General features: G+C 57.6%; 9 protein-coding genes across 9 annotated transcripts; 4 read left to right on the forward strand and 5 right to left on the reverse strand.

Moving 5' to 3' along the window:
- Positions 1 to 159: 159 nt before the first annotated feature.
- Positions 160 to 2,346, reverse strand: DICSQDRAFT_177658 (ATP synthase F1 beta subunit). The gene is made up of 5 exons (XM_007361518.1): positions 2,138 to 2,346; positions 1,488 to 2,051; positions 1,117 to 1,435; positions 718 to 1,051; positions 160 to 662 (listed from the first exon to the last, which is right to left on the reverse strand). Exons 1-5 carry the CDS (start codon positions 2,307 to 2,309, stop codon positions 426 to 428), a joined length of 1,626 nt encoding a protein of 541 aa, XP_007361580.1. The 5' UTR covers positions 2,310 to 2,346; the 3' UTR covers positions 160 to 425.
- A 171-nt stretch (positions 2,347 to 2,517) lies between these two features.
- On the forward strand, positions 2,518 to 6,398 carry DICSQDRAFT_98372 (Amidophosphoribosyltransferase). Its single transcript, XM_007361519.1, has 5 exons — positions 2,518 to 2,829; positions 2,887 to 3,111; positions 3,169 to 3,254; positions 3,336 to 3,720; positions 3,787 to 6,398. Coding segments are annotated over exons 1-5 (1,653 nt in total). The 5' UTR covers positions 2,518 to 2,828; the 3' UTR covers positions 4,743 to 6,398.
- Positions 6,399 to 6,949: 551 nt separating this feature from the next.
- Positions 6,950 to 8,998, reverse strand: DICSQDRAFT_132462 (uncharacterized protein). Its single transcript, XM_007361520.1, has 6 exons — positions 8,674 to 8,998; positions 8,408 to 8,604; positions 8,173 to 8,343; positions 7,936 to 8,104; positions 7,242 to 7,871; positions 6,950 to 7,181 (listed from the first exon to the last, which is right to left on the reverse strand). Exons 1-6 carry the CDS (start codon positions 8,953 to 8,955, stop codon positions 7,059 to 7,061), a joined length of 1,572 nt encoding a protein of 523 aa, XP_007361582.1. The 5' UTR covers positions 8,956 to 8,998; the 3' UTR covers positions 6,950 to 7,058.
- A 484-nt stretch (positions 8,999 to 9,482) lies between these two features.
- On the reverse strand, positions 9,483 to 10,128 carry DICSQDRAFT_143671 (uncharacterized protein; the record flags this gene model as incomplete). The annotated part of the gene is made up of 3 exons (XM_007361521.1): positions 9,483 to 9,578; positions 9,640 to 10,044; positions 10,099 to 10,128. 3 exons carry the CDS (start codon positions 10,126 to 10,128, stop codon positions 9,483 to 9,485), a joined length of 531 nt encoding a protein of 176 aa, XP_007361583.1.
- Positions 10,129 to 11,368: 1,240 nt separating this feature from the next.
- Positions 11,369 to 12,367, reverse strand: DICSQDRAFT_98376 (mitochondrial import protein Pam17; the record flags this gene model as incomplete). Its single annotated transcript, XM_007361522.1, has 6 exons — positions 11,369 to 11,468; positions 11,527 to 11,561; positions 11,615 to 11,785; positions 11,847 to 11,895; positions 11,950 to 12,039; positions 12,128 to 12,367. 6 exons carry the CDS (start codon positions 12,365 to 12,367, stop codon positions 11,409 to 11,411), a joined length of 645 nt encoding a protein of 214 aa, XP_007361584.1. The 3' UTR covers positions 11,369 to 11,408.
- A 1,054-nt stretch (positions 12,368 to 13,421) lies between these two features.
- DICSQDRAFT_132464 (uncharacterized protein) lies at positions 13,422 to 14,044 on the forward strand. Its single transcript, XM_007361523.1, has 3 exons — positions 13,422 to 13,700; positions 13,726 to 13,812; positions 13,874 to 14,044. Exons 1-3 carry the CDS (start codon positions 13,462 to 13,464, stop codon positions 14,001 to 14,003), a joined length of 456 nt encoding a protein of 151 aa, XP_007361585.1. The 5' UTR covers positions 13,422 to 13,461; the 3' UTR covers positions 14,004 to 14,044.
- Positions 14,045 to 15,560: 1,516 nt separating this feature from the next.
- Positions 15,561 to 16,001, forward strand: DICSQDRAFT_22550 (uncharacterized protein; the record flags this gene model as incomplete). The annotated part of the gene is made up of 2 exons (XM_007361524.1): positions 15,561 to 15,653; positions 15,714 to 16,001. Coding segments are annotated over 2 exons (381 nt in total), but the record flags the coding sequence as incomplete, so codon positions are not given.
- Positions 16,002 to 16,151: 150 nt separating this feature from the next.
- On the forward strand, positions 16,152 to 17,714 carry DICSQDRAFT_143674 (uncharacterized protein; the record flags this gene model as incomplete). Its single annotated transcript, XM_007361525.1, has 2 exons — positions 16,152 to 17,127; positions 17,191 to 17,714. 2 exons carry the CDS (start codon positions 16,152 to 16,154, stop codon positions 17,712 to 17,714), a joined length of 1,500 nt encoding a protein of 499 aa, XP_007361587.1.
- Positions 17,715 to 18,297: 583 nt separating this feature from the next.
- Positions 18,298 to 20,163, reverse strand: DICSQDRAFT_132466 (uncharacterized protein). Its single transcript, XM_007361526.1, has one exon. The coding sequence runs from the start codon at positions 19,887 to 19,889 to the stop codon at positions 18,813 to 18,815; it is 1,077 nt and encodes a 358-aa protein (XP_007361588.1). The 5' UTR covers positions 19,890 to 20,163; the 3' UTR covers positions 18,298 to 18,812.
- Positions 20,164 to 21,033: the final 870 nt, after the last annotated feature.

The raw sequence follows: 21,033 nt of genomic DNA on the forward strand, positions 1-21,033 counted from the left end.
TGGTCTGGAGGAAGGTGGAATGCAGCACACGGTGGCTGTGCACGCATGAAATCTTGCAGGCCGACCAGCGTCTACGTGGCCACACCTACGCCGTGAATAAAAAGTCTGATTCCTGACCTCATTTCTGTCGGAAACACGACTGTTTCCGAACGATTGGATGGACCGCATGGGCAAACCATGTATCTATTTCTTGTCTTACGGTGACTCTACGACTAATGCAAACAACATCCGAACAGAGCACGGCAGTACGAAAGAGGCACATGGGAATGTCGAGAATTAGCAGATGCGGTTCATTTTATTGGTAATGCAAGGTCTAAGGTAAAAGGAGCCAGCCCTGCACCACCGTATGACACGTCACGTCGTCACTGTCGTCGTTGTCGCCGGTCCGCCAGAGAACAAGCTAGTACTATAGGCTAAGCATCCGCTCATGACGACTCGCCAATCTCCTTCGCGAGCTGCTCGGCCTTCGCCTTGACATCCTCAATAGTGCCGACCATGTAGAAGGCCGACTCGGGCAGGTTGTCATGTGCGCCGGAGAGGATCTCCTTGAAGGAGCGGACGGTGTCCTTGAGGGGCACAAGACGGCCCTCGAAACCAGTGAAGACCTGCGCGACAGCGAAGGGCTGCGACATGAAACGCTGGATCTTACGCGCACGCTCAACCTGGCCGAGAGGAGTCAGAAGGGGGTCCATGTGACACATGCCAGGCTTTACTCACAGTGAGCTTGTCCTCCTCAGATAACTCGTCCATACCCAGGATAGCAATGATATCCTGGAGCGACTTGTAGTCCTGAAGGATCTTCTGGACGGCAGTCGCGACCTCGTAGTGCTCCTGGCCGACGATACGAGGGTCGAGCATACGGGATTTAGAGTCGAGAGGGTCGACCGCAGGGTAGATACCAAGCTCAGCAATCGAACGCGACAATACAGTCGTGGCATCCAAGTGGGCGAAAGTCGTAGCCGGGGCAGGATCCGTCAAATCATCAGCGGGAACGTACACGGCCTGCACAGAGGTGATGGAACCCTTCTTGGTGGTGGTGATACGCTCCTGCCTATTATTCGAGCGACACAGGTTAGACCATCATGCCAACGTCGCCAATCATGATCTGCCACGTACATGCCACCCATGTCCGTCGAGAGCGTAGGCTGGTAACCGACGGCAGAGGGGATACGACCGAGCAGAGCAGACACCTCCGAACCGGCCTGGGTGAATCGGAAGATGTTGTCAATGAAGAGAAGCACGTCCTGGCCCTCCTCATCACGGAAGTACTCCGCAATGGTGAGGCCAGTAAGTGCGACACGGGCACGGGCACCAGGGGGCTCGTTCATCTGACCGAAGACAAGAGCGACCTTAGAGTCACCCTCGAGGTTGATGACACCGGTCTCGATCATCTCGTGGTAGAGATCGTTGCCCTCACGGGTACGCTCACCGACACCTATCCATAAAATGAGGAATACATCATCAGGATGAAAACGCGTATGACGCACCGCAGAAGATGGAGAAACCACCGTGCGCCTTGGCGACGTTGTTGATGAGCTCCTGGATGAGCACGGTCTTGCCGACACCAGCACCACCGAAAAGACCGATCTTTCCACCACGAGCGTATGGTGCGAGGAGGTCAACGACCTTGATACCGGTCTCCAGGACCTCAGCGGTAGTCGACTGGTCAACGAACGCGGGGGGGTCAGCGTGGATGGGAGAAAGCTTGACGCCCTTGATGGGACCACGCTCATCAATGGGCTCGCCAATGACGTTCATGATACGGCCGAGGGTGGCAGTACCGACGGGGATACGGATGGGGGCACCCGTGTCGACGACCTTCTGACCACGGACGAGACCCTCGGTACCGTCCATAGCGATGGTGCGGACCGAGTTCTCACCGAGGTGGGCGGCGACCTCGAGGACGAGACGACCACCGTGGAAGTCAACGACCTCGAGCGCGTTGAGAATGGGGGGAAGGTTTTCAGTCTCGAACTGCACGTCAACAACAGCACCGATGACGGTCTTTACGTGGCCAGTGGTGCCAGTCGCCTCGGTCGCGTAAGAGCGTGCTACACGGGGGAAACGGCACAGAAAATGACAGAAAACCCGGGTTAGGACTGGACAATACTCCTGCAGGTAAAGCAGGAAGACAAACCAGACTGCGACGCGGGGGCATAGCGGGGGAGGGCGCGTTGTGATGAGGAAGGAGCGGACGCAGCCCTGGCAATGGCGGGCGCGGCGACAGCAGTGGAGAAGAACGCGTTTGTCCTCTTCGCACTCTGCAGTGCTCTACGAGAGAGACGGTGGACGCCGCGCGAGGTGAGCATCGTGGACGTGGACAGTGAAGTTGGAGTGAGCGGTGGTGAGAGCTCGCAACTGCCGACACGTAGGGGAATAAAGTTCGCTTTTCAAGCTCCGACCTCCCGAGCCGGCCTGTCCCGACACATGCTCGCCCCCGACGCGTGTTGTCTGCCAATCACACACTCTACAGCCTATGGCCCTGCTGTATGCGGTCCCCTTGGCTCATTTTTATGTAGCTGCCCGTGCACACCGTCTATTACGCATGTACGAGCATAGCGACCGGAAGGGGGTCACCAGTACTGGAGCCTCGGCCGATAGCTGGGCGCCTCTTCTGGCTCCAGGGGGACCCCGAGGACAGGGACCGACATCTGCGGGGGGAGCGGACCGGGCTACCAGAAAAATTGGAAGAGGACGGGAGGTGAAGCAGGCGGACGATCGTCTCGGGCAGAGAGAGGAAACGCGATGCTCCAGCCTACCGCTGCGCACTTTCATAGTCCCTTCGTCCCTGCTTCCGCCCCAGGCCACCTGCCCCGGTCCATCCAGCCAGTAAGCACTTATATGACCCTTCCCCGAGCCTTGAATCTGACCCCTTCTTGCTCCCAGTGTGTGGTATCCTAGGCTTGCTTCTGCACGATCCGACGATCGACGCTGCTTCTGAGATCTGCGAAGGTCTCTCCCTTCTCCAGCACCGTGGCCAGGATGCGTGCGGTATCGTCACTTGCGGTCACAAGGGTCGTTTCTACCAGTGCAAGGCAAACGGAATGGTCAGAGATGTCTTCGACGCCACAGCTATTTCCAAGCTGATCGGCGGGATGGGTGTCGGCCATGGTATGTCCCACCTCGGACGCATACATTTGCGAACCTAAGGACCTCACCATCATACAGTGCGGTATCCGACTGCCGGCAGCTCGAACCATGCCGAGGCACAACCCTTCTATGTCAACTCTCCGTACGGTATCGTCATGGCGCATGTGAGTGCTTTGATCCGTTACCCTACCTTCCGCTCCCCCCCCCCTCAGGCATGGCTTCTGAAGAGCTTACCATCCTCCCAGAACGGCAACCTGATCAACACCGCGTCCCTCCTCCACTTCATGGACGCCGTCGCCCACCGGCACATCAACACGACTTCCGACTCGGAGCTCCTCCTCAACATATTCGCTGACAACCTCCAGAAGACGGGCAAGTTCCGCATCAACGAGGAGGACATCTTCACCGCCGTCGGCGGCCTCATGGAGCAAGTCAAGGGCGCGTACGCGTGCGTCGCCATGCTCGCCGGCTTCGGTATCATCGCGTTCCGCGACCCGAACGGCATCCGCCCGCTCGGGATGGGCTCCCGGAAGGCCCTCGGGGGAGGTGAGGGCAAGGACTGGCTGTTCGCGAGCGAGAGCGTCGTCGCGGACGCGAGTGGTTTCTCCGAGTGGGAGGACGTCAAGCCTGGTACGTCTTCTCCCTCGTCCTCCCTCTTCGCAGGAGCGTCCCTCTGACGCACCTCACCTTCCCCAGGCGAGGCGATCATCATCACCCGCAACGGCGTGACCCGCCGCCAAGTCTCCCCGCCGGCCACCTTCGCCCCCGACATCTTCGAGTACGTCTACTTCGCGCGCCCCGACTCCGTCCTCGACGGCGTCTCCGTCTACCGCTCCCGCATGGCCATGGGCGACGCGCTCGCGGACTCCGTCGCGCGCGTCCTCGCGCAGCACAACCTCTCCGTCGACGTCGTCATCCCTGTCCCGGACACCTCCCGCGTCGCCGCGCTCAACCTCGCGCAGAAGCTCGGCCTGCCCTACCGCGAGGGCTTCATCAAGAACCGCTACGTCGGCCGCACGTTCATCATGCCCGGCCAGCAGATGCGCAGGAAGAACGTCCGCCGCAAGCTCAACGCGATGGCGCTCGAGTTCGCGGGCAAGAGCGTGCTCATCGTCGACGACTCCATCGTCCGCGGCACGACGTCCAAGGAGATCGTCCAGATGGCCAAGGACGTCGGCGCGAAGCGCGTCATCGTCGCGTCGTGCGCGCCGCCCATTCGCCACGTGAACGTGTACGGGATCGACATGCCCTCGCGCGGCGAGCTCGTCGCGCACAACCGCGACGACGCCGCGATCGCCGCCGCGATCGGCGCGGACCTCGTCATCTTCCAGACGCTCCCGGACTTGATCGCGTCCGTGCGCCAGTTCAATCCGGCGTTAGCGCACTTCGACTGTTCGGTGTTCACGGGGGAGTACGTCACGGGCGGGGTCGACGAGGAGTACCTCCAGTCGCTCGAGCAGCTCCGCGCGGACAACGTCAAGCGGCGGATGGAGCTGGGGGGACTGGGTACGATGGAGGGCAAGGGAGGAGGGGCGGTCAAGCACGAGCCAAACGGCACGGTTGAGAGTCGGGAGGCAGCGGTGGGATGCAGTGGGCCGATGAACGGGGCGGACAGTACCGTAGGTTTGCATAATACGTACTCCTTGCAATAGACTGGGGCGAGTGCGGGCTCGGGTAGAGTTAGATGATAGACGATCGCAGTATACAAGAAGTGTAGGCTAAAGGTACTTTGTTGGTGTGTAGACCACGGTTAATGCAGAGGTTCTTGCACGATCGCAGTGATTCTGTATACACCGCACTGTGACCACAGGCCACGCCCTATATGTACATTAAAGCCCCGCCCAGCAGGGACACTATGATAAGCACAAGCATGCGCTGCAGAGTAAATAGGAGTAGATGTAGCAAGATTAGTAGCGCAACAGCCTAAGACCCAATGAAAAAGACAACCGAAACACCCAAACGGTCTAGCAGGAATCTAAATGCACGAGATGCACAGCGTGCCCCTCTTCTGGAACCCGCCCAGCCGCTCCGAGATCTCCCTCCGCACCTCCTTATCAACGCCCTCGCGCTCGCACGACACGTAGAACATGACCATGAGCCCGTGGAACTCCTCTCTGCTCAAGTCGCGGTCGATCCGTGCCCAATCCAGCGCAAGCAAGTCATCCACGGACGCGATCTCAAGTGCGAACGACACCTCCTGCAGGTGCCTCGAGCGCACCTGCGAGAGCATGACCGTCACCCACGGGAAGAGCCTGTTCGACACGAACCCCCTCGACGCCCGCACGTCCAGGCCCCCGAAGTGCAGCGCGCGCAGCCCGGTGTTGTGCGCGAGGCTCAGGTGGTTCTGGATCGCGGCGTCCGCGGAGAGGCCGGCGGGGAACTCGACCTGGAGGGACTCGAGCGAGGAGCCGCTCGCCTGGAGGAGGTCGCCGACGGACTTGGTGTTGTCGAGCTCGCGCCAGCAGAGCTGGATCGTCTGCAGGCGCTGCTCGTCGGGCCGCTGGAGGAGCCATTCGGTGACGAGCGTGGGGGAGGACTTGGGGTCGAGGAACAGGTAGGAGAGCTGCATCCGCGACGTGTCGAGCATCGCGTCTGGCCGCAGCTCCGCCCCCGGGTCGTCGAAGGGGGAGGGGGAGTCGTTCGCCCAGGAAACGGCCTGGAAGTAGAGCTCTTGGAGGGCGGGGAATGCGGAGAGGAAGGCGACCACATCGCGCGATGCGTCGAAGGAGACCTCGAAGAGGAAGAGCTGGCGTACAGATTTGAACAACCCCGCAAACGCTGCACGTGTGTCTCCACTCAGGGCGTGCCAGCGCACGCGCGCGAGCGCGAGCGTCGTGACATGCTGGAGCATCGGAAAGAGCTCTGCTGCGCTGTTGACCCATGCGTCGTCCTCGCGTGCGGCACCGTCTTCTGCGCTCCGGTCATAATCAGCGCTAAGGGACAGCTTGCGGACGCATGGGGCGATTCCGGGGGAGGAAGTGAGGAGGGCGCGGAAGCGGGTTACGTCGTCCGAGTGCCGAAGACGGACATTGCGGAAAAGGTGGTACCGACTGCCTGGAAGCCAGTCCTTGCATGTCAAACTGCACGCACGGAGGGACTCGAGATCGTCCCAGAGGTGGTCTATCGTCTGGTCGCAGAGCTCCGGGGGCAGACGGATGCAGGAAGGCATGTTGGGCATACTCTAGTGTCCTGAGATAGGGCAAACATTAGAAAGTTGCACAGAGCTCGGTCATGTCAAACTCACCAGCACACAGGACAAGACAGGGGGAAACAATCCAACAGCTGGCGCGGAGTGGTGTCTATTGAGGGCAGCACCGGTATAAGTAGCGTGCCATTAGTGCATATCGCCTGTGAACGCTTTAGCAAATCATGTTTAGATGACTCGCACCTCAGAACATGTTTCGGATAACCGCCTCGGAGTACCCTCGTATCAGGCCGAAAAGCTCCCCCACACTCCAGTGCAGATGCAGCGCTCGCTGATTGGCCGCCGCCTGGACAACGGAATGGGGCACCGAACGAAGCGCTAGCCACGCCATACATGGCGAGCGCTGATCGATATACTAGTCTTTGCAACGAAAAGGGCGCTCCGATAGCATGTCAGTCATGGTTTAACAGCAAGCCACCTTCGATTGCTCAGCCGGAAGAGCGTTGGACTGCTATTGGGAGCCAATGCCTATAGTATCGTGTTGTGTTCCTGTATTCTAACCTGCGATCTTATTCCTTAAGCCCTCCACTCGTGGCCGGAGGACAATCCCATCCGGATGTGAGGCTCGATCCCGGTCCAGGATCGCCTCTGCCTTTTTGCGGGGTCGGACCAGTGATCAGAGCAATGAGGCTCGCTGAGAACCTGAACCTCCTCCTCAATTTCAAGCAATGAGTACAGCAACGCAAGCGTAGTGAATGCAAAACGATCAGCAGACCAAGTCCGTGTTCCAAGACATGTACATGTTATACAGGCTTGGCGACAATCATACAGTCCCTCTCCTCCAGATACTGTCCCTCCTCCCCGGTGCGGGAGGAATCTCAACACGGGCCGAACAGTACGGACATCGCCCAGACTTCTGCGTTAGCCACGGGTCCACACAGTCTTTCTGGAAAGCGACAAATGCAGATCAGCAAAGGGAAGGGGGACACTCGGGCTCGGAACTTACGTGGTACGCATGCCCGCAGCTCAGCAGCCTCAATGGCTGCGGTGCGTCGCTGCTGCCCCCATCGGCGAGCTGGATCGCACGAGCGTCCGCATCCCTAGGAGACTCAACCCGAAGCTCCTCAACGGGACCCCCCTCCAGCGTAGCGGAGAGCGGCCGCATCTCGAGCCCACCGCCTTCCGATACAGGCTGCCTCGCACCTTCGCTCACTCTCATAGGGGCCTCGAACTCCGATAGACAGATCATGCACGTCGCCCGGTTCTCTGGGAGGCGAACAAAAGGGTACGACCCGCGTTCCCAACTGCGCTCCCACTCGTCGAGTTCCTCATCGATGGGGCTCATGAGCCCCTCGCCGTTCTCGAGGTCTGCTAGATCTGCCTTGGTGTCGTGGCCTTTTAGGCTCGGACGAAAGGGAATAAAGCGACGTCGCTTTAAAGACGAAGGTGGAGGGGGCCTTGGACTGGGTATGGGATACGTGACAGACCGCGGAAGTGGGGAGATGGGGCTGGCAGGCGTGTCGCCCGGCGGAGGAGGGATGTAAAGAACCAGTGGTATTCGGTCGACATCCTTCTTCGACAGCTTTCCAACCACTGGCCGATTGGCCCGCCTCCTCGCTTGAATCAGGCGGATTGTCTGCAACAAGTGGGAGAAGGTTGAAGACACCATGCCGTCGCGCTAGGAGAGTTGGGACACGTACCGGAATGAGCGTTGTGAAGACATATTGGACGTACACCATGAGAAGCAAGGTGTAGGTGATCGCTGAGATGTCCTTGGCGGCGTCACGACAGCGGGAGCCATGTTCCCAGCTAACAAGCACAGTAGTGAAGAACCAAACGATGGTGAAGAAGGGATCCGCTTTGTACAAGCTATGGCAGGTGGTAACCATGAGCTCCCCACAATCCATTTAGAACATTTTGAAAGAGCGGAGACATACCCGTAACGGATTGACGTCCACGTCAATGGACAGATGGGTGCCGGCGCTGGCTCCTCTGCAGCAGCACCGTTTCCTCCCTGAGGACCAACTTGTTGTTCACCCTGCTGGAATGCAAGCGGTGGAAGGTCTGCGCGGGGAGCACGTTGCCTCGCGGCTCTACGCGCTCGCCTGCTGATATCCACGACCGCTCGTGAGCGTCGGCCATTCGTGACCACGACGAACAGCGAAATCTCACAGTTGTCTCTTGTATCTGAAGAGCCATACTTCGAGATAGCATCTGACAATCGTCCTCCCTAGCCATATAAGATTCCACGCGCCAAGCAGTGAACAAGCTGCTAGTTCACTCTGTGGCACAGGAGGGGTTGTGTCAGGAACGGGGACAGGACTGGTAGTCGTCGCCCCGAGGGTGGTCAGCGTCAGGATGACGATAATCTACATCGATTGTCGTGTTGAAGAAGAGCATTCAGGTGACCATGTACAGCTCCGACCATGACCACACACCTGTGCGACCGAGTAGATCAAAAACAGGATAAGGCCCACAACCTCCCGACGATCCCGCTGCGCCCGTCTCGAGCCGGCATACCCAAGGAGCCCCTTCACCCACAACTTGGCCCTTTGGAAAGCAGATCTGGTCTCCGGCGCGCGTGCTTGTGCATTATTCGTGGCGCCGCCGGTGACGGCAGAGACAGGACGGGCAGGAGCCGGCGGCTGTGCTGCGGCCGGCGGTATGCGAGGCTGGCCATGGGTAGTGAGTTCGGGCAGCGGCGGGGACCGCACGCTCATGGCGAAGGGATCACAGATGATAGAGTACCTCTCAGAGAGTAACGGAAGGGGGGAGCGGAGCGGACATCATGGTCATGGGTATATAGCCTGCGGACACCTTGGTGGTCTCAGGAAGCATGGTAAGGTTCTCAGATCCGCATAGCCCCACGATGTAGATGGACTAGGACAGAACCTTGTCAAAGAATATGAGGGACGAGGCTCTGATAGGGCGCACTGGATGCGACCACTTCTAGAGCATACGAGCTGCCAAAGGCCGTAATACTCCATGAGGCACGAACAATAGCGCTATATACACATCCGATTCGGAGATGACAGGTCCCAGGCAAGCGCTAGGATTATGCGCAGCGTACAACCTGGGGATGCCGATGTGCACAGGCGTTCATGTACAGTAGATGTTACATCGATTCGATAGAGATACAGAGGATGTCCGCAAGACTGACAGAGAGGCCAACCAAGTCCGTCGTCGAGTGTTGACCTTGTTTATGTACATCATTGCCTCCGGGATGAGGCCAGATCCTATCACCCCATCACCTACTGCCTGGCAAGGGCGGGGCCTGAACGCGCGCCCGACAGACTGGACATCGTGCAGACACTTGTGTGATATAACGATCAAGACACTCCTTCTGTAACGAGGAACGCCAGTCAGCGAACATCTCCATCAAGTTGCAGAGGACAAGTACTCACGTGGAAGTGATGCCCACAAGCCAACAGTCTCAAAGGCACAGGTATACCTTGTGTCTCTGCATGGTCGAGTTGGCTCGAGGAGCCCTCCACGGCGACTGGCAGCACACGGGGAGGTTCCACGTAGTCGTCCAAGCAGAACAAACATTTCGCCTCAGCCTTTGGAAGGCGGAGAAAGGGGTGCTCCATAGACCTGAACTTCTGGTCCCAGTTGTCGAGCTCCCTACGTCCGATAGGTCGTAAGAACGCGGCAGGCCCTACGGGGCGAGAAGGTGCCGAGGACATTTCTGGCTGGGGAATGTAGAAACGGAGGGCGAGGCGGGCGGCTGTCTTCTGCGAGATCGGTCCAACCATCTCGACGTTGTCATCAGGGAAGCCGGGTCGAGGTTCTCGAGATCTGCGTATGCACTGAATCGCGGGGTCAGATAAGGTACAGGGGGTTGGGCGAGATGGCATACTCACATACATCAGACTCGTCGGAAAGTAGTACATGACGGCGAGTACGAAAACTACGATTCCAACGACGAAAATACGAGGCTCCCCGGCGAGGCATCGAGGCCCATCCTCGCCTATAGCAAAGCATTCGACGAAGATCCATATGGAGACGCAGGCGACGTCGATAAAGGAGAGGCTGAGGGAGGCATAGAATTAAGCCCACGACATGGCAAACATGAAACTATCGTATACGTACACACTGACAAGCGCGGTGTGGTCAGGCGGGCAAATCACAGGTGGTCCCTGGATAGGCTCCCGCCCACTACAGGATGGATCAGCGCACTGGCTCACACTATAACGCGACATTGACTTACGTCTTCCAACGATGAAGTAGGAACCAACCGTCGACGTAACATTGCAGCATAAGCTTCGCGAGCCAGAATATATTTAATGGTGACATCGAGCTGCAGTTGCCACGTCCTGTCTGCGGAGGATGCGCGCCAGGGGAATGTGGGCCATAACGTGGAGATGGGTGTCCCGAAGCAAGCGCGATGACAATGATGATAGCCAAGATCTAAGATGTTCTTCGTCAACAGAATCCCGTCCTACAGGAGCGGAAGAAGGGAACAAGTAGAGTTTTGAGGCTGCAGGGATAGGGAGGACAAATGCACGGCAGAGGGATATACATACCTGTGGCAGGGCAAGCATCCAGGAGAAGACGAACCGTCCAAGTGCCCAGCTCTCCAGAGGCAGATCCCTCCGCGGCACATAGCCTAAGACCTCCCAGAACGCATGGAGAGTGAGGTGCAGTGACAGGATGTATCCAGATGATGTCCCAGTGTGCCCCTCCTGGATGCTTGCCTCGTTGCCCGCGGGAGCCGGCGCAAAAGTCGGCACCCGGTCCGAAGGCCGAGAAAAGTGCAAGTGAGCTTGCGAAGGGGTAGCAGGGGCGAGACTGGACTCGACAGGTGCCTCCATGGAACTGGGGAGGAGAGGCGAGGAGGCAGGACTGTGCATCGAGGGAGACTTTATGAGGAAACAAAGTACTAGCGAAGCACAAGGCAAGGCCAGGGCGGTGACCAAGGACGATCGCCTACAAACACACGGGCGTGCCGCCCACCATGAAGCGATGCTTGTCTTAACGTTCGAGAAGAGCTCGTGACGATACCGTGCCCGCGGCGTGCGGGGCTGTGACTTACGCATCTTCGACCTGCTAGTTAGCCTAGGCGCGGTCACATTGGAACATACGCATGGGGCGCAACGCATTGTGAGAAGAGATGGAAGCAAGTCCAATTACGATAATGAGCGGTATGTTACGAGATGTAGGGTGTCTGATCTCAATCCTCTGCGAGGAAACTAGCGGCTTTTCGACGGAACTTCGCCTGGTCCCTCAGCCACTACGACAAAAATTCGTCAATACACGGCAAGTACCAAGCCGGAAGGTTTTTGGCTTACCTGCCTATAGTCGTGCAAGGACCCAATTTTCTCTCCTACAAGTTGAATATAAGAGATTGAAGACACTTTGAGGCAACATAGCACTCACCGTAATAGTCAGGAACAGGATTGGTCGCGCTCTGGCGAGTGGGATCCACTCGGTTCTTGACTATATGCTGGTGGAATTCCTTGTCGCGCTTCTCGATGAGTCGCATGAGGCGGCGATGGGTCAGTCGCCAGATGCTCGACCCAATCACAGGGCCGATGAGATATCCTAAGCCTAGAAGATAAGGCGGATTATATCACGGTCCATACACAGCCTTGAGCAACGAGCAGCAAACCTGCACATCCTAGGGTTGCAGCGCCATAGACGAACATGGGGTCAACATTCTGGTACAGCCATACGTCAGTGCACCATGAAGAGTTCCTAGGCAGTACACGCACGAAGATAGGCTTATTAGGGTCCATTTCCAGGTTTCCGAAGTAGGAGATTCCGCCCACGAACCCAGCGACTGTAGTAGGAATAGTCACTGCCTGTGTTCGCCGCAGAAGATCGTGAGGACAGTCCTTGGGAGGATACAAGGAGACAGCGTGCAAATGCTGTTCCAGAACGGAAACGCACTGTCTCCCATCTTCTCTTCCGCTTGCGTATAGCCAAGTACTCCTGCCACGGAAGAGTCTCTTTCTCCACTTGAGAGACCTGCGAGGTACCGGTCGCGGCTCCTTTACTGCTTGGGGCCTTAGTCGCCTTGCCACGACATGATGCAGGTGTGTGAAAGCGGGTGCGGATAGACGACACGAGCTTTGGACGCGTTGAGGTTGGTAGCGTCCGCGATAGCGGCCGGATGTTGCAAGTGGACATGATGACGAGGAGAAGCAAGTTCCCAACGTGCAGAGTGCGAACGACCCCGCCAGAAGAGGCGCCCATATCCGCATTCGGGTATCGGGGCGCTCAAGACACTGTATCATGTCCCTCATCTACTCCAAGTAATAGTGCTTGTGGATGCTGTGAGGTGAGTTGCTTCTCCACCCTCATAAGGATCAGCATCTAACATCACTTCCTGATCAGGAACATCTCATGGCGACGGCTGCATCCCCTTTCCTTGATTTACCTTACGATGTCCTGCAATGCGTCTTCGCACATATATCTGCTGTCGACATCCTAAGCGTCATCTCTACGTCGAAGAGACTATACTACACGCTGATGGACGACAACGCTACTTGGCGACGGTTCTGCGCTGCGTATGGTGTCACCGACACCAGCGTGTTCCTTGGACGGTCTTTCCGCCTGATTTATGGTCGCCTTTTCCACCGATATGGACATCTCCTAGGACTTTGGTGCAGTGATTATCCGTTCAAAGGCAACATCATCGAACTTCGCCTCCTTCCTGATTACTGGTTGCGTATGGGCGAGCCCACGATTGTTGGGGACGTATGGAAATTCTCAACTGAGGCCGGGAATCCTCGTCCTCATTACCCCACCTATACCGAGTTTATACAGATCGGCTTCACTCCTCGCAAGAAAATCACTCAAAAGACAGCAAACGACGTGCACGTTAGCTGGCATCTCCGCTCTGACTGTGACCTCGGCTTCCTCGTCCACAACGGCATCCCGCCACCTTGGGTGCGCATGGATGGAACCGCCGCATGGGAACGCCCTCGCTGCGTGTTATTGCTCCCTCGAAGATGACTCTCGAGCTTGCCGACTTTTTTCGGCATCCCTTACACAGCCCCGAGTTCCCGGAGTCGACGTCTACCCCCTGGTACGACGCCAAGCGAGGGGTACCCCGCCTCCGACAGGAAGGCCCTCCACCCATCATCCCCACTCAGCGTCGTTGGTTCTATCCAGGCGACGTACACTATGTTGAGGGTACCCCCAAGCCCGCATCCATCGCCATTTTCCCCCCTCCATCCGACGAGCCCTCGGAAGTACACCTGCCTGACCTCCATAATACCATGCACCCTCTCAGCAGCCCCTACTCAGTGATCGTTCCGCGCTACTACCCGCTACGGACAGTCATGCAGGAAGGCGAAGATCCAGCGTCGCAAAACTGGCGTCCGGAGAGTCTCGTGGGTCTCTGGTTGGGGGACTATGGTCCGCACGGGACGGAGTGTCTATTCCTTGAACACAACGTCGCGGACTCCATGATTCGAGCGTGGAAGATTACGGGAGACGTGAACGTCCCGCGCGGTGCGTGTACTTGGCACGCCTTCCTCCAGCAAGAGGCGCATTGGACGGATTCGTCTGGGCTCGGCATGCGAGCATACATGGGCGAAGGTCGCATTGCGCGACACGGTTTTATTTATGTGCGTCCCTCGTTCCCTTCGTCGTACTTGCGTAGGAACTGACGCGGAATATGTCGAATAGCGAGTCTTCATTGATCTCGGCGCGAGTCATAATCAACGGCAAGGAGGAGATCATGGTCGCTTGGGACTTATTGTTCACGGCGAAGGTTGAAAGATATAAGACAGCACGAGGTCGAACAGGGGATAGGTGATCAATACATGTGTCCATGTCTATGCACTTCGTGCTCCCTGCTTTCAGCGTTCACCCGTTCTGCGTCGCCCCGCCGCCGCTGATCGCTTAGCAAATACACATCTTTACACATTGATGCCACTCATGTCCTAGAATGCCGACGTTTCATACTACACTCCTGACTGCACCGTCCTTCTGCTTATTGTCATACAGGTACCACTTCCCATGTCCCCTTGTAATCGTGGCAGCAGAGTGCTGACACCTCGGAAATGTCAAGTGCATGAAATGGACTACAATGCCGCAGGAGACGGTCGCAATCATGCCGTTTGCTATCGCGAGGTCGGTATCCCATACCTAGGCAGGCACCCGAACAGAACTCGACCAGCGGCGGAAGGGTCGCGCTCAGCAGCGCCTCCGCGAGCTCGAACAGTCTCAGGGGAGGGGCGAACGTCAAGTGACCATGGGGATCGCTACAACGTCTGCCTCGGATTTGAGCAGCATGACCGTCGCGGAGCACCGATCGTGAGCGTGTTGTAGTCTCCGCGAAGCAAGTACAAAGTGCGCCTGATCTATGTAGCGGACCTACAGGGAACCACTGTCATACGTGATTGCCATATTGGGGTACTCTTGTAATTGTATGTGCGCCTCACGTAATGACACACGATGTCACTTGCTTACGACCTTCATCCTCGTTGCGCACCACATCAGCAACCGCGTACAATAGTACCGGTTGCTCCTGAGCTTGCCTTTGCATCGGCTGAATGGCTGATGAGACAGAGAAGATCCTCAATCCGAAGGCCATCAACTTGACGCAAATGTCACTGGAAGAGTCGACCGCTCTCCCACCATAGTCTCGTGAATTCACACATCCATACCGAGCACCACGGAATCGGGAAGAAGGGCGAAGAGCCCATGGCGGGATATATAATCAACCGCAGAGAGTATAGAGTTCCGCATTACCTCTGCGACCGGTTCGCTCAAGGGCTCCGCCTCTTCCTTGTTCTTCTGAATTCTGTCTCTATGTCTGAACTAAGCCCAGTGTCACTTCTGGCCTCCGACGGACAGTCTATGCTTGGGATCGACCAGGTGTCGTCCACCGACTTCCTCAACTACGCAGCGACGCCGGCTGGACCCGATTCGCTTGTGAGTATAGCAAGACACAATGTCAGACTATATGTCGCTGACGTGTTTTCAGGCGAGCCCATACAACATGATTGGTGCTGGACTACATTACGCGCGCGAAACTCATAACCGTCATAGATTGGCTCCAGTCGATAAGGAAGTTCATGACTTCTCGGAAACGACCACCGTCTGTGATACACCGCAACCATACGCTCTTGAAATCCATGTCCAACCTCCAGATGCCTCTCCAAAGTTCTCGCTAGAGGACCCACATTCAGGGAAGAGGAACCCCTGCATTGCTCAGGCGTCGCCCCGTCCGCCAAGGCGACGACAAGCCACGCAGGCTTCTGGACAATCTGAGGAGGTACGAGGGATCTCCTGGCATTCCTGCTCTCATCTCATGCATCCACTCCTCTAGGAGGGGAGTGGCAGCAACCTACCTGACCGCGATGCCATTAAGTCGTGGTCTGAATGCGCCCGTGCAATGATGGAGCTAGATCAGGCGAACATCAAGCGATGGAAGGAAGACATCGACACACTGCTTGTATTTGTGAGTTGCTTCCTTTCCGACGACATAAGCACCTGCCATTGACTGCTCCCCATGTAAAAGGCGGGCCTTTTCTCTTCAGTCGTGACCGGGTTCCTTGTGGAGTCCGTTAAATCACTTCGACCCGAACCTCTTGCCGCCACAGTGGTCGTTCTCGAGCGAATTTCCGCCCAGCTGCGGAATTCTTCTGGAGATATCACGGAGCCGACTGAAGAGCCTTTTGTCCCCACCCGCCACAACATCGAGATCAACGGTCTCTGGTTCGCCAGTCTCATCCTCAGCCTAGGCGTGGCCTTCGTGGGCATCCTCGTGAAGCAGTGGCTGGGGGATTATTCCCGCGGCCTGCTGACCCATCCTCGCTCCCGTATCTCTCAGAAGCACGCTCGTGCAAGACAACATCGTCACGCTGCCTTCCGCCTATGGCGCGTACACGCCATTAGGACTGCGCTTCCTTTACTCCTTCTGGCCGCGCTTACCCTATTCTGCGCTGGGCTATCCAGGATGCTCATAGGCCTCGACCTCAAGGTTGGACTGGTCGCGCTGTGTATGATCGGCTTCATCTTCATCTTCTCCCTCGCTACCACTATCCTGCCCTCTCTATCGGAGAATTGCCCCTACCGCTCGCCTCAGGCCTTCGCCGTGTTCATCTGCGTTCAAGGCATATGCTGGGTGGGCCGAGCCATCGCGCGCTCAGCCGAACGCTTCCTATGGCCCTCGTCGGCAGATACCACCTTTGGACGCAAATCTGACCCGGAGTATGGCCGCGCCTCAGCTCCAGGAAGTTCGGTGGCCACAGGTCGGAGCTCGTTCTCCCGGGGTCCTCTATCCGGTGGCTGGCTGAGGTCGTGCGCCCAGTCGGCGCGCACCTGGCTACAACGGAGGGGAAACAAGAAGTCTCACTGGAGCTGGCAGGAGCGCGAAGAGGCGACGCTTCTGTCCTGCAGGAGTACGCACGAGGCCGATCTTCTTGACGAGTACGACAGCGCGAAGATGGATCCGGTGGCCTTGCAAGATGTCGTCCGACCATGCCTCCTCTCTTTGCCACTCGATGCAAGCATTGGCTGCTTCCTGCGCATCCTCATCCGCCGTGCGGATGCGGTCGATCGTCGAGGGCTACCTGACTGGGATTACGACCTCGACCGCGACACTTGCCAAGTGTCCGCCGACATCCTTCTCGACATGCTCGAAAGAGAGGAGCTGTCGTTGAGTAGGCAAACCTGCGAGTCGGAGAAGCGCTTCCAGGAGCATCGAGTGGCGCACGAGCAGGTCCTTGAAGTCCTTCAGCGGCTCATCTTTACGAGGAATCACTGCACGTTTCTCCACGAGAGGTACGAGCGCATCTTCAATGTCCTTCTGTCCTACATACGGAAACCGCAATACGAGTATGTGAAGAAGGAGAGTAACGTGCAAAAATCGGTCTTCTCCATCCTTGCTTACCTGGGGGACAAGATCCCACCAAATGCGGTCGATAGAGAAGGTGCGTGTCGCGATGTTCGGCAAGAGATTCAGTCCACGTTTCTAATGGACTACGTTTTCGCAGATATCATGACCGTCGTCGACTACACGAGGCTTGCGAGGCTCTACTTTGGGACCGCCAGCGACGCATCACTACTCATCGCTAGGCTGGCCATCTCGATGGTCCTCGCACTACCGCCTACAGTCAGTTTATGTGCCGAAGACATTGTGGATGCGGTGCGAGACCTGGTGGATATCGTGATCGGGGATCTCAAGAGGATGCTCGCCGACGGGACCTCCCCGCAAGGCTGCGCATCCGCAGACTTCCTCCCCGCTCTCCACAGCTTCCTTTCTTTGTTTGCCGCCCTCCTCGGCGCAAACGCGGGATTCCTCACTGCAGGGTCATGGCCGAAGCTGAGGGGCTTATCTCGGCAACTCTCCAGTGCGTACCAGAAGGCTCACCACACCACGTACGTTGATGCGGAAGGTCGAAGCACCGCCCAGTACTTGAAGCTCATCGATGCACTTTACGAGGGAGAGGCTCCCCCATCGCCATTCGGACGGCCCCACTCGCGGATCCTTCGTCCTGTACGGGAGACATTGCAATAGCCCGAGCTACCTGCGAAGCGAACGCCCGCGGATCGGTGGGTCAGTGCCGTTCAGGCTGTCCCCTCTCACTTTGCATTGTTGGGGGGTGTAGAGCGTAAGCTAGACTTTTATCCCTGAGGGTGGCTACCGTACTCTGTGCTTAAGCTTCAGCTTGTTGCATGGGGCTCTTCATTTTCACGACACTCTTTACGAAGGACAACTTCACGGACTCTACTCAGATATCGCATGTATGATCACGCAAAAGACGGACGCTGTATCCATACAAACTTCTGCTTATAGCAGCGGGTCAATGCTATGATACCTTAATCATCAATAATCATTAATGGACTCTATCCGGCAGAACGACGTTGGGCCTTCTTGTGGTAGGACGCATCGTGGCCTTCGACTTTCTTGGCCTGGTCTAGTTACAAGAAGAAAAAGGCCACATGTTCTGACGATGTCGAGGTCGCGATCAACATGATTTCCCCCGTAGCGGGACGGCCGCGGGCGTATACCAGACTTTTCAGCTGCAGGAGTTGGGCAAATGTGTTGGTCCCGATCGGCTCCCCTGTACATGAGATCTTGACCTCGAACCTCAAAGAAAGCTCATCTACGTCCGGTTGCAGACGCTGTGCAACAGTGATGCTGGACAAACAAGGGTATTAACTACGATTATGCAGTGCTAATGCTGATGCTAGGATACTGTCGAGCGTACTGAGAACCTCAGTGTACACCTAACGCCCGATGTGAACGCACCCTTCTCCCTACCCCTACATCTCCTTCGGCCTGGTGGTAACCCGTTGCATATATTAAAAGGATGTTAAGGAAGTGATCCTACGATGTGCAATCCGATGGCGAATTCCGTCCCAGCGTGTTCTTCGAGCGTGGGTGTGTGCGTCAGTGGGTCGTCCCGTAGTGCGTGTGCGGCGTGCATGCGTATGTACTTAGTGTGATGGTGGCGAGAACCCGATTCGAAGTCGAAGGTAGAGGCGAAGGTGAAGACGAGGGCGGCGCCGAAAGCGATGGGGGTACGCTCCCGATCTGAAATGTAGTGGGATGGGTAGGTGCAGTGTGAACGACCGCACTAAGAGCCAGGTCGACGAACGCACACGACGCGTATCATCGGGCCTTCGCCGTCGAGGATTGGGCCGTAGCGGTGACGGTTACCGTGGTGGTGCGGACGCTGTCGGTGGACTCCGCGGAGTAGCGGGGGTGCGGTTCTGCGTCGTGCGCAGCGTCGGCTGCAGGCAGCGGGTGGTTTGAGAGCAGCTTCTTCAACGACTCCCCGGAGACCTCTTCCTCCCACACCCCTCCCTCGTCCGATACATGCCGCCCTTCGTCGTCCTCGAAGAGATGTACCGCACCGACCCTCGGCGGAGCCGACCGTTTCTCCCTCCGCGACCTGCTCGCGGGCCGTCCCTCCTGCCGCTCTGCGCCGTCCGGTCCCGCTTGCCCTTCTTCCTTCTCCTGCACGCGCATATCCCGCATGGACAGGCTCCTCCAGAGCGTCTTCGTAGCGCCCTTCATCAGCCTCCCGAGCGCCACCAGCGGATCCTCCTGAGGCTCGCTCGGGGCACGCGAGCGGCGCCTGCGCGGGTACCCTTCCTCTCCTTCTCCCATCTCCCCATGCCCCTCCGAGGGGGACTGCACGTTTTCGCCATCGGGGCCGTAGGTGTCGACAGCGCCCTTGCCGCCCGCGATGCCGCTGCCGGGGCCGTACTGGTGGTAGGAGGGGTCGTCGGGGTCGACGCGGCCTTCGCGGAGCATACGGCGGTGCCGGAGGAGCCGCGAGCGCGCGGCGACGCCGAGCTGGTGGGACGGGTGCCGCTTGCGCTGCTCGGTCTGCGGGAGGGGCGCGAACGTAACGTTAGGGGAGGAGGACGCGGATGAGGTGGGGAAGTCTTGTGGGGGGGCGGAGCTGGAGCGGAGGATGCTGGGGCACGGGCTGGGGGCCTTGCTCGAGGCGAGGGAGGTCGTCGAGGACTCGGAGACGGTGCTGTGGGAGGTGTCGAGCGAGGGGACGCTCGGGGCGGTGCTGGATGTGGAGGCGCTGCCGTTGGACTCGAGCGAGCCTGAGGACCGTACGGTGTCCGCGAATACGGCCTGGACAATCGTGGTGAGGGAGGCGTCGGAGGCGTTGTCCGCGTCTGCGCTCGCTGGGTGCCCGACGGCGGTCATGGTCTGCGTCTGGGTCATTTGCAGCCTGCGTGAGATCGTCGGTCGTGGGTGACGAGCTGGAGCTTGTACAGATAAGAACGGCACGACAAGTACTAGGGCTTTAGAAGCAGGGGCAGGGTGCCAGCAATTGCACGGGTCGGGCGTGCGCGGAGTTTCAGGTGGTGGGGAGTGGATAAGGAATGGCTAAGTGGGCGATTGAAGGAGCGTAGAGCAGCGTTTGGACCTGCCCGGGTGCACGGAGACTGAGCGTCGACGCTGGGGTAGTCGTCTGACGAGACTTGCTCAAGCAACGTCGTCGGCGTCGTGAAGAGAGAAAATATTGATCTTCGTCGCAGCGACGCAGCCGACGCTTTCCTCTCCCCGCGTCTCGCCCTCAGGTACATTGGTTTACGTAAATACCCAAACACAGGCCAGTCGTCCTACGCTGCGCAGGTCACTTTGATCACATTCATTCACCGGACGTCCCACGCACGCCAACAGTAAGATCGGACACAATTCAGACTGTGAATTGCGGTCCGTTATCTTGGCATACTCTGATTCAATGGTGTACAATCGTAGAACGTTGCTGTGCATGCGGTAACAAAGGGGGAAGCGTGAACACGTACCAATCAGAACGTCTAAAACGGCTTCTTTGGCTGCAATGAGTCGTGCTAGTGCTTACTGGAGGATGTGCAGCGGCAATTGACAAACGTGGTACTGGACGACTTTCCATAAGGATTTACGGCTCTACGGACGTCCGTAGATTTCTAGGCGGGGTTTGAAACAGTCTGTGGATCTTGGGCGCTAAACAGGCGGCATGTTCTGCTCATCATCAGCACGTGACTGGAGTGGCTTATGTCATGTCTGTATTTGGCATGCAGTTCGCTTTGTCATGATGGCTCCTTCCTTTCTCGTGGTCACGGCACCGTATGCCGAGGTCTACGGACTGTCTACGGCCTGTTAGAGATTTAGAAAGGGGGGTCGGACCCCCCTCCTAGATTTTGACGTCCGTATCCTAAATTTCATCAGCGGAGTTCAGATCTGGTGTCGGCAACACTGCCCCTTGCCCCAAATCGATCTGTTTAGAGATTTACGGACGTTCCGTAGAGCCCGTAGATAGCTTATGGAAAGTCATCCACTATTGAACGATGGCGGATGAAGGCGGCGCGAAGTCGATTCGTCT

Source organism: Dichomitus squalens (assembly GCF_000275845.1).
Source record: "Dichomitus squalens LYAD-421 SS1 unplaced genomic scaffold DICSQscaffold_2, whole genome shotgun sequence".
Lineage (NCBI taxonomy): Eukaryota > Fungi > Basidiomycota > Agaricomycetes > Polyporales > Polyporaceae > Dichomitus > Dichomitus squalens.

Excerpts from the sequence above, each read along its gene's own strand:
- DICSQDRAFT_177658 (XM_007361518.1), bottom strand. The coding sequence starts at position 2,309 with ATGCTCACCTCGCGCGGCGTCCACCGTCTCTCTCGTAGAGCACTGCAG. Across the intron at positions 2,052-2,137 it reads TGCCCCCGCGTCGCAGTCTG|CACGCTCTTACGCGACCGAG; the intron begins GTTTGTCTTCCT and ends TCCCCCGTGTAG. Across the intron at positions 1,052-1,116 it reads TCGACGGACATGGGTGGCAT|GCAGGAGCGTATCACCACCA; the intron begins GTACGTGGCAGA and ends CTCGAATAATAG.
- DICSQDRAFT_98372 (XM_007361519.1), top strand. Across the intron at positions 3,112-3,168 it reads CGGGATGGGTGTCGGCCATG|TGCGGTATCCGACTGCCGGC; the intron begins GTATGTCCCACC and ends ACCATCATACAG. Across the intron at positions 3,721-3,786 it reads GTGGGAGGACGTCAAGCCTG|GCGAGGCGATCATCATCACC; the intron begins GTACGTCTTCTC and ends CACCTTCCCCAG.
- DICSQDRAFT_132462 (XM_007361520.1), bottom strand. The coding sequence starts at position 8,955 with ATGAGCGTGCGGTCCCCGCCGCTGCCCGAACTCACTACCCATGGCCAG. Across the intron at positions 8,605-8,673 it reads TGATCTACTCGGTCGCACAG|ATTATCGTCATCCTGACGCT; the intron begins GTGTGTGGTCAT and ends CAATCGATGTAG. Across the intron at positions 7,872-7,935 it reads TCTTCACAACGCTCATTCCG|ACAATCCGCCTGATTCAAGC; the intron begins GTACGTGTCCCA and ends CACTTGTTGCAG.
- DICSQDRAFT_132464 (XM_007361523.1), top strand. The coding sequence starts at position 13,462 with ATGCACCCTCTCAGCAGCCCCTACTCAGTGATCGTTCCGCGCTACTAC. Across the intron at positions 13,701-13,725 it reads GTGAACGTCCCGCGCGGTGC|CAAGAGGCGCATTGGACGGA; the intron begins GTGTACTTGGCA and ends GCCTTCCTCCAG. Across the intron at positions 13,813-13,873 it reads CGCGACACGGTTTTATTTAT|CGAGTCTTCATTGATCTCGG; the intron begins GTGCGTCCCTCG and ends TATGTCGAATAG.
- DICSQDRAFT_132466 (XM_007361526.1), bottom strand. The coding sequence starts at position 19,889 with ATGACCCAGACGCAGACCATGACCGCCGTCGGGCACCCAGCGAGCGCA.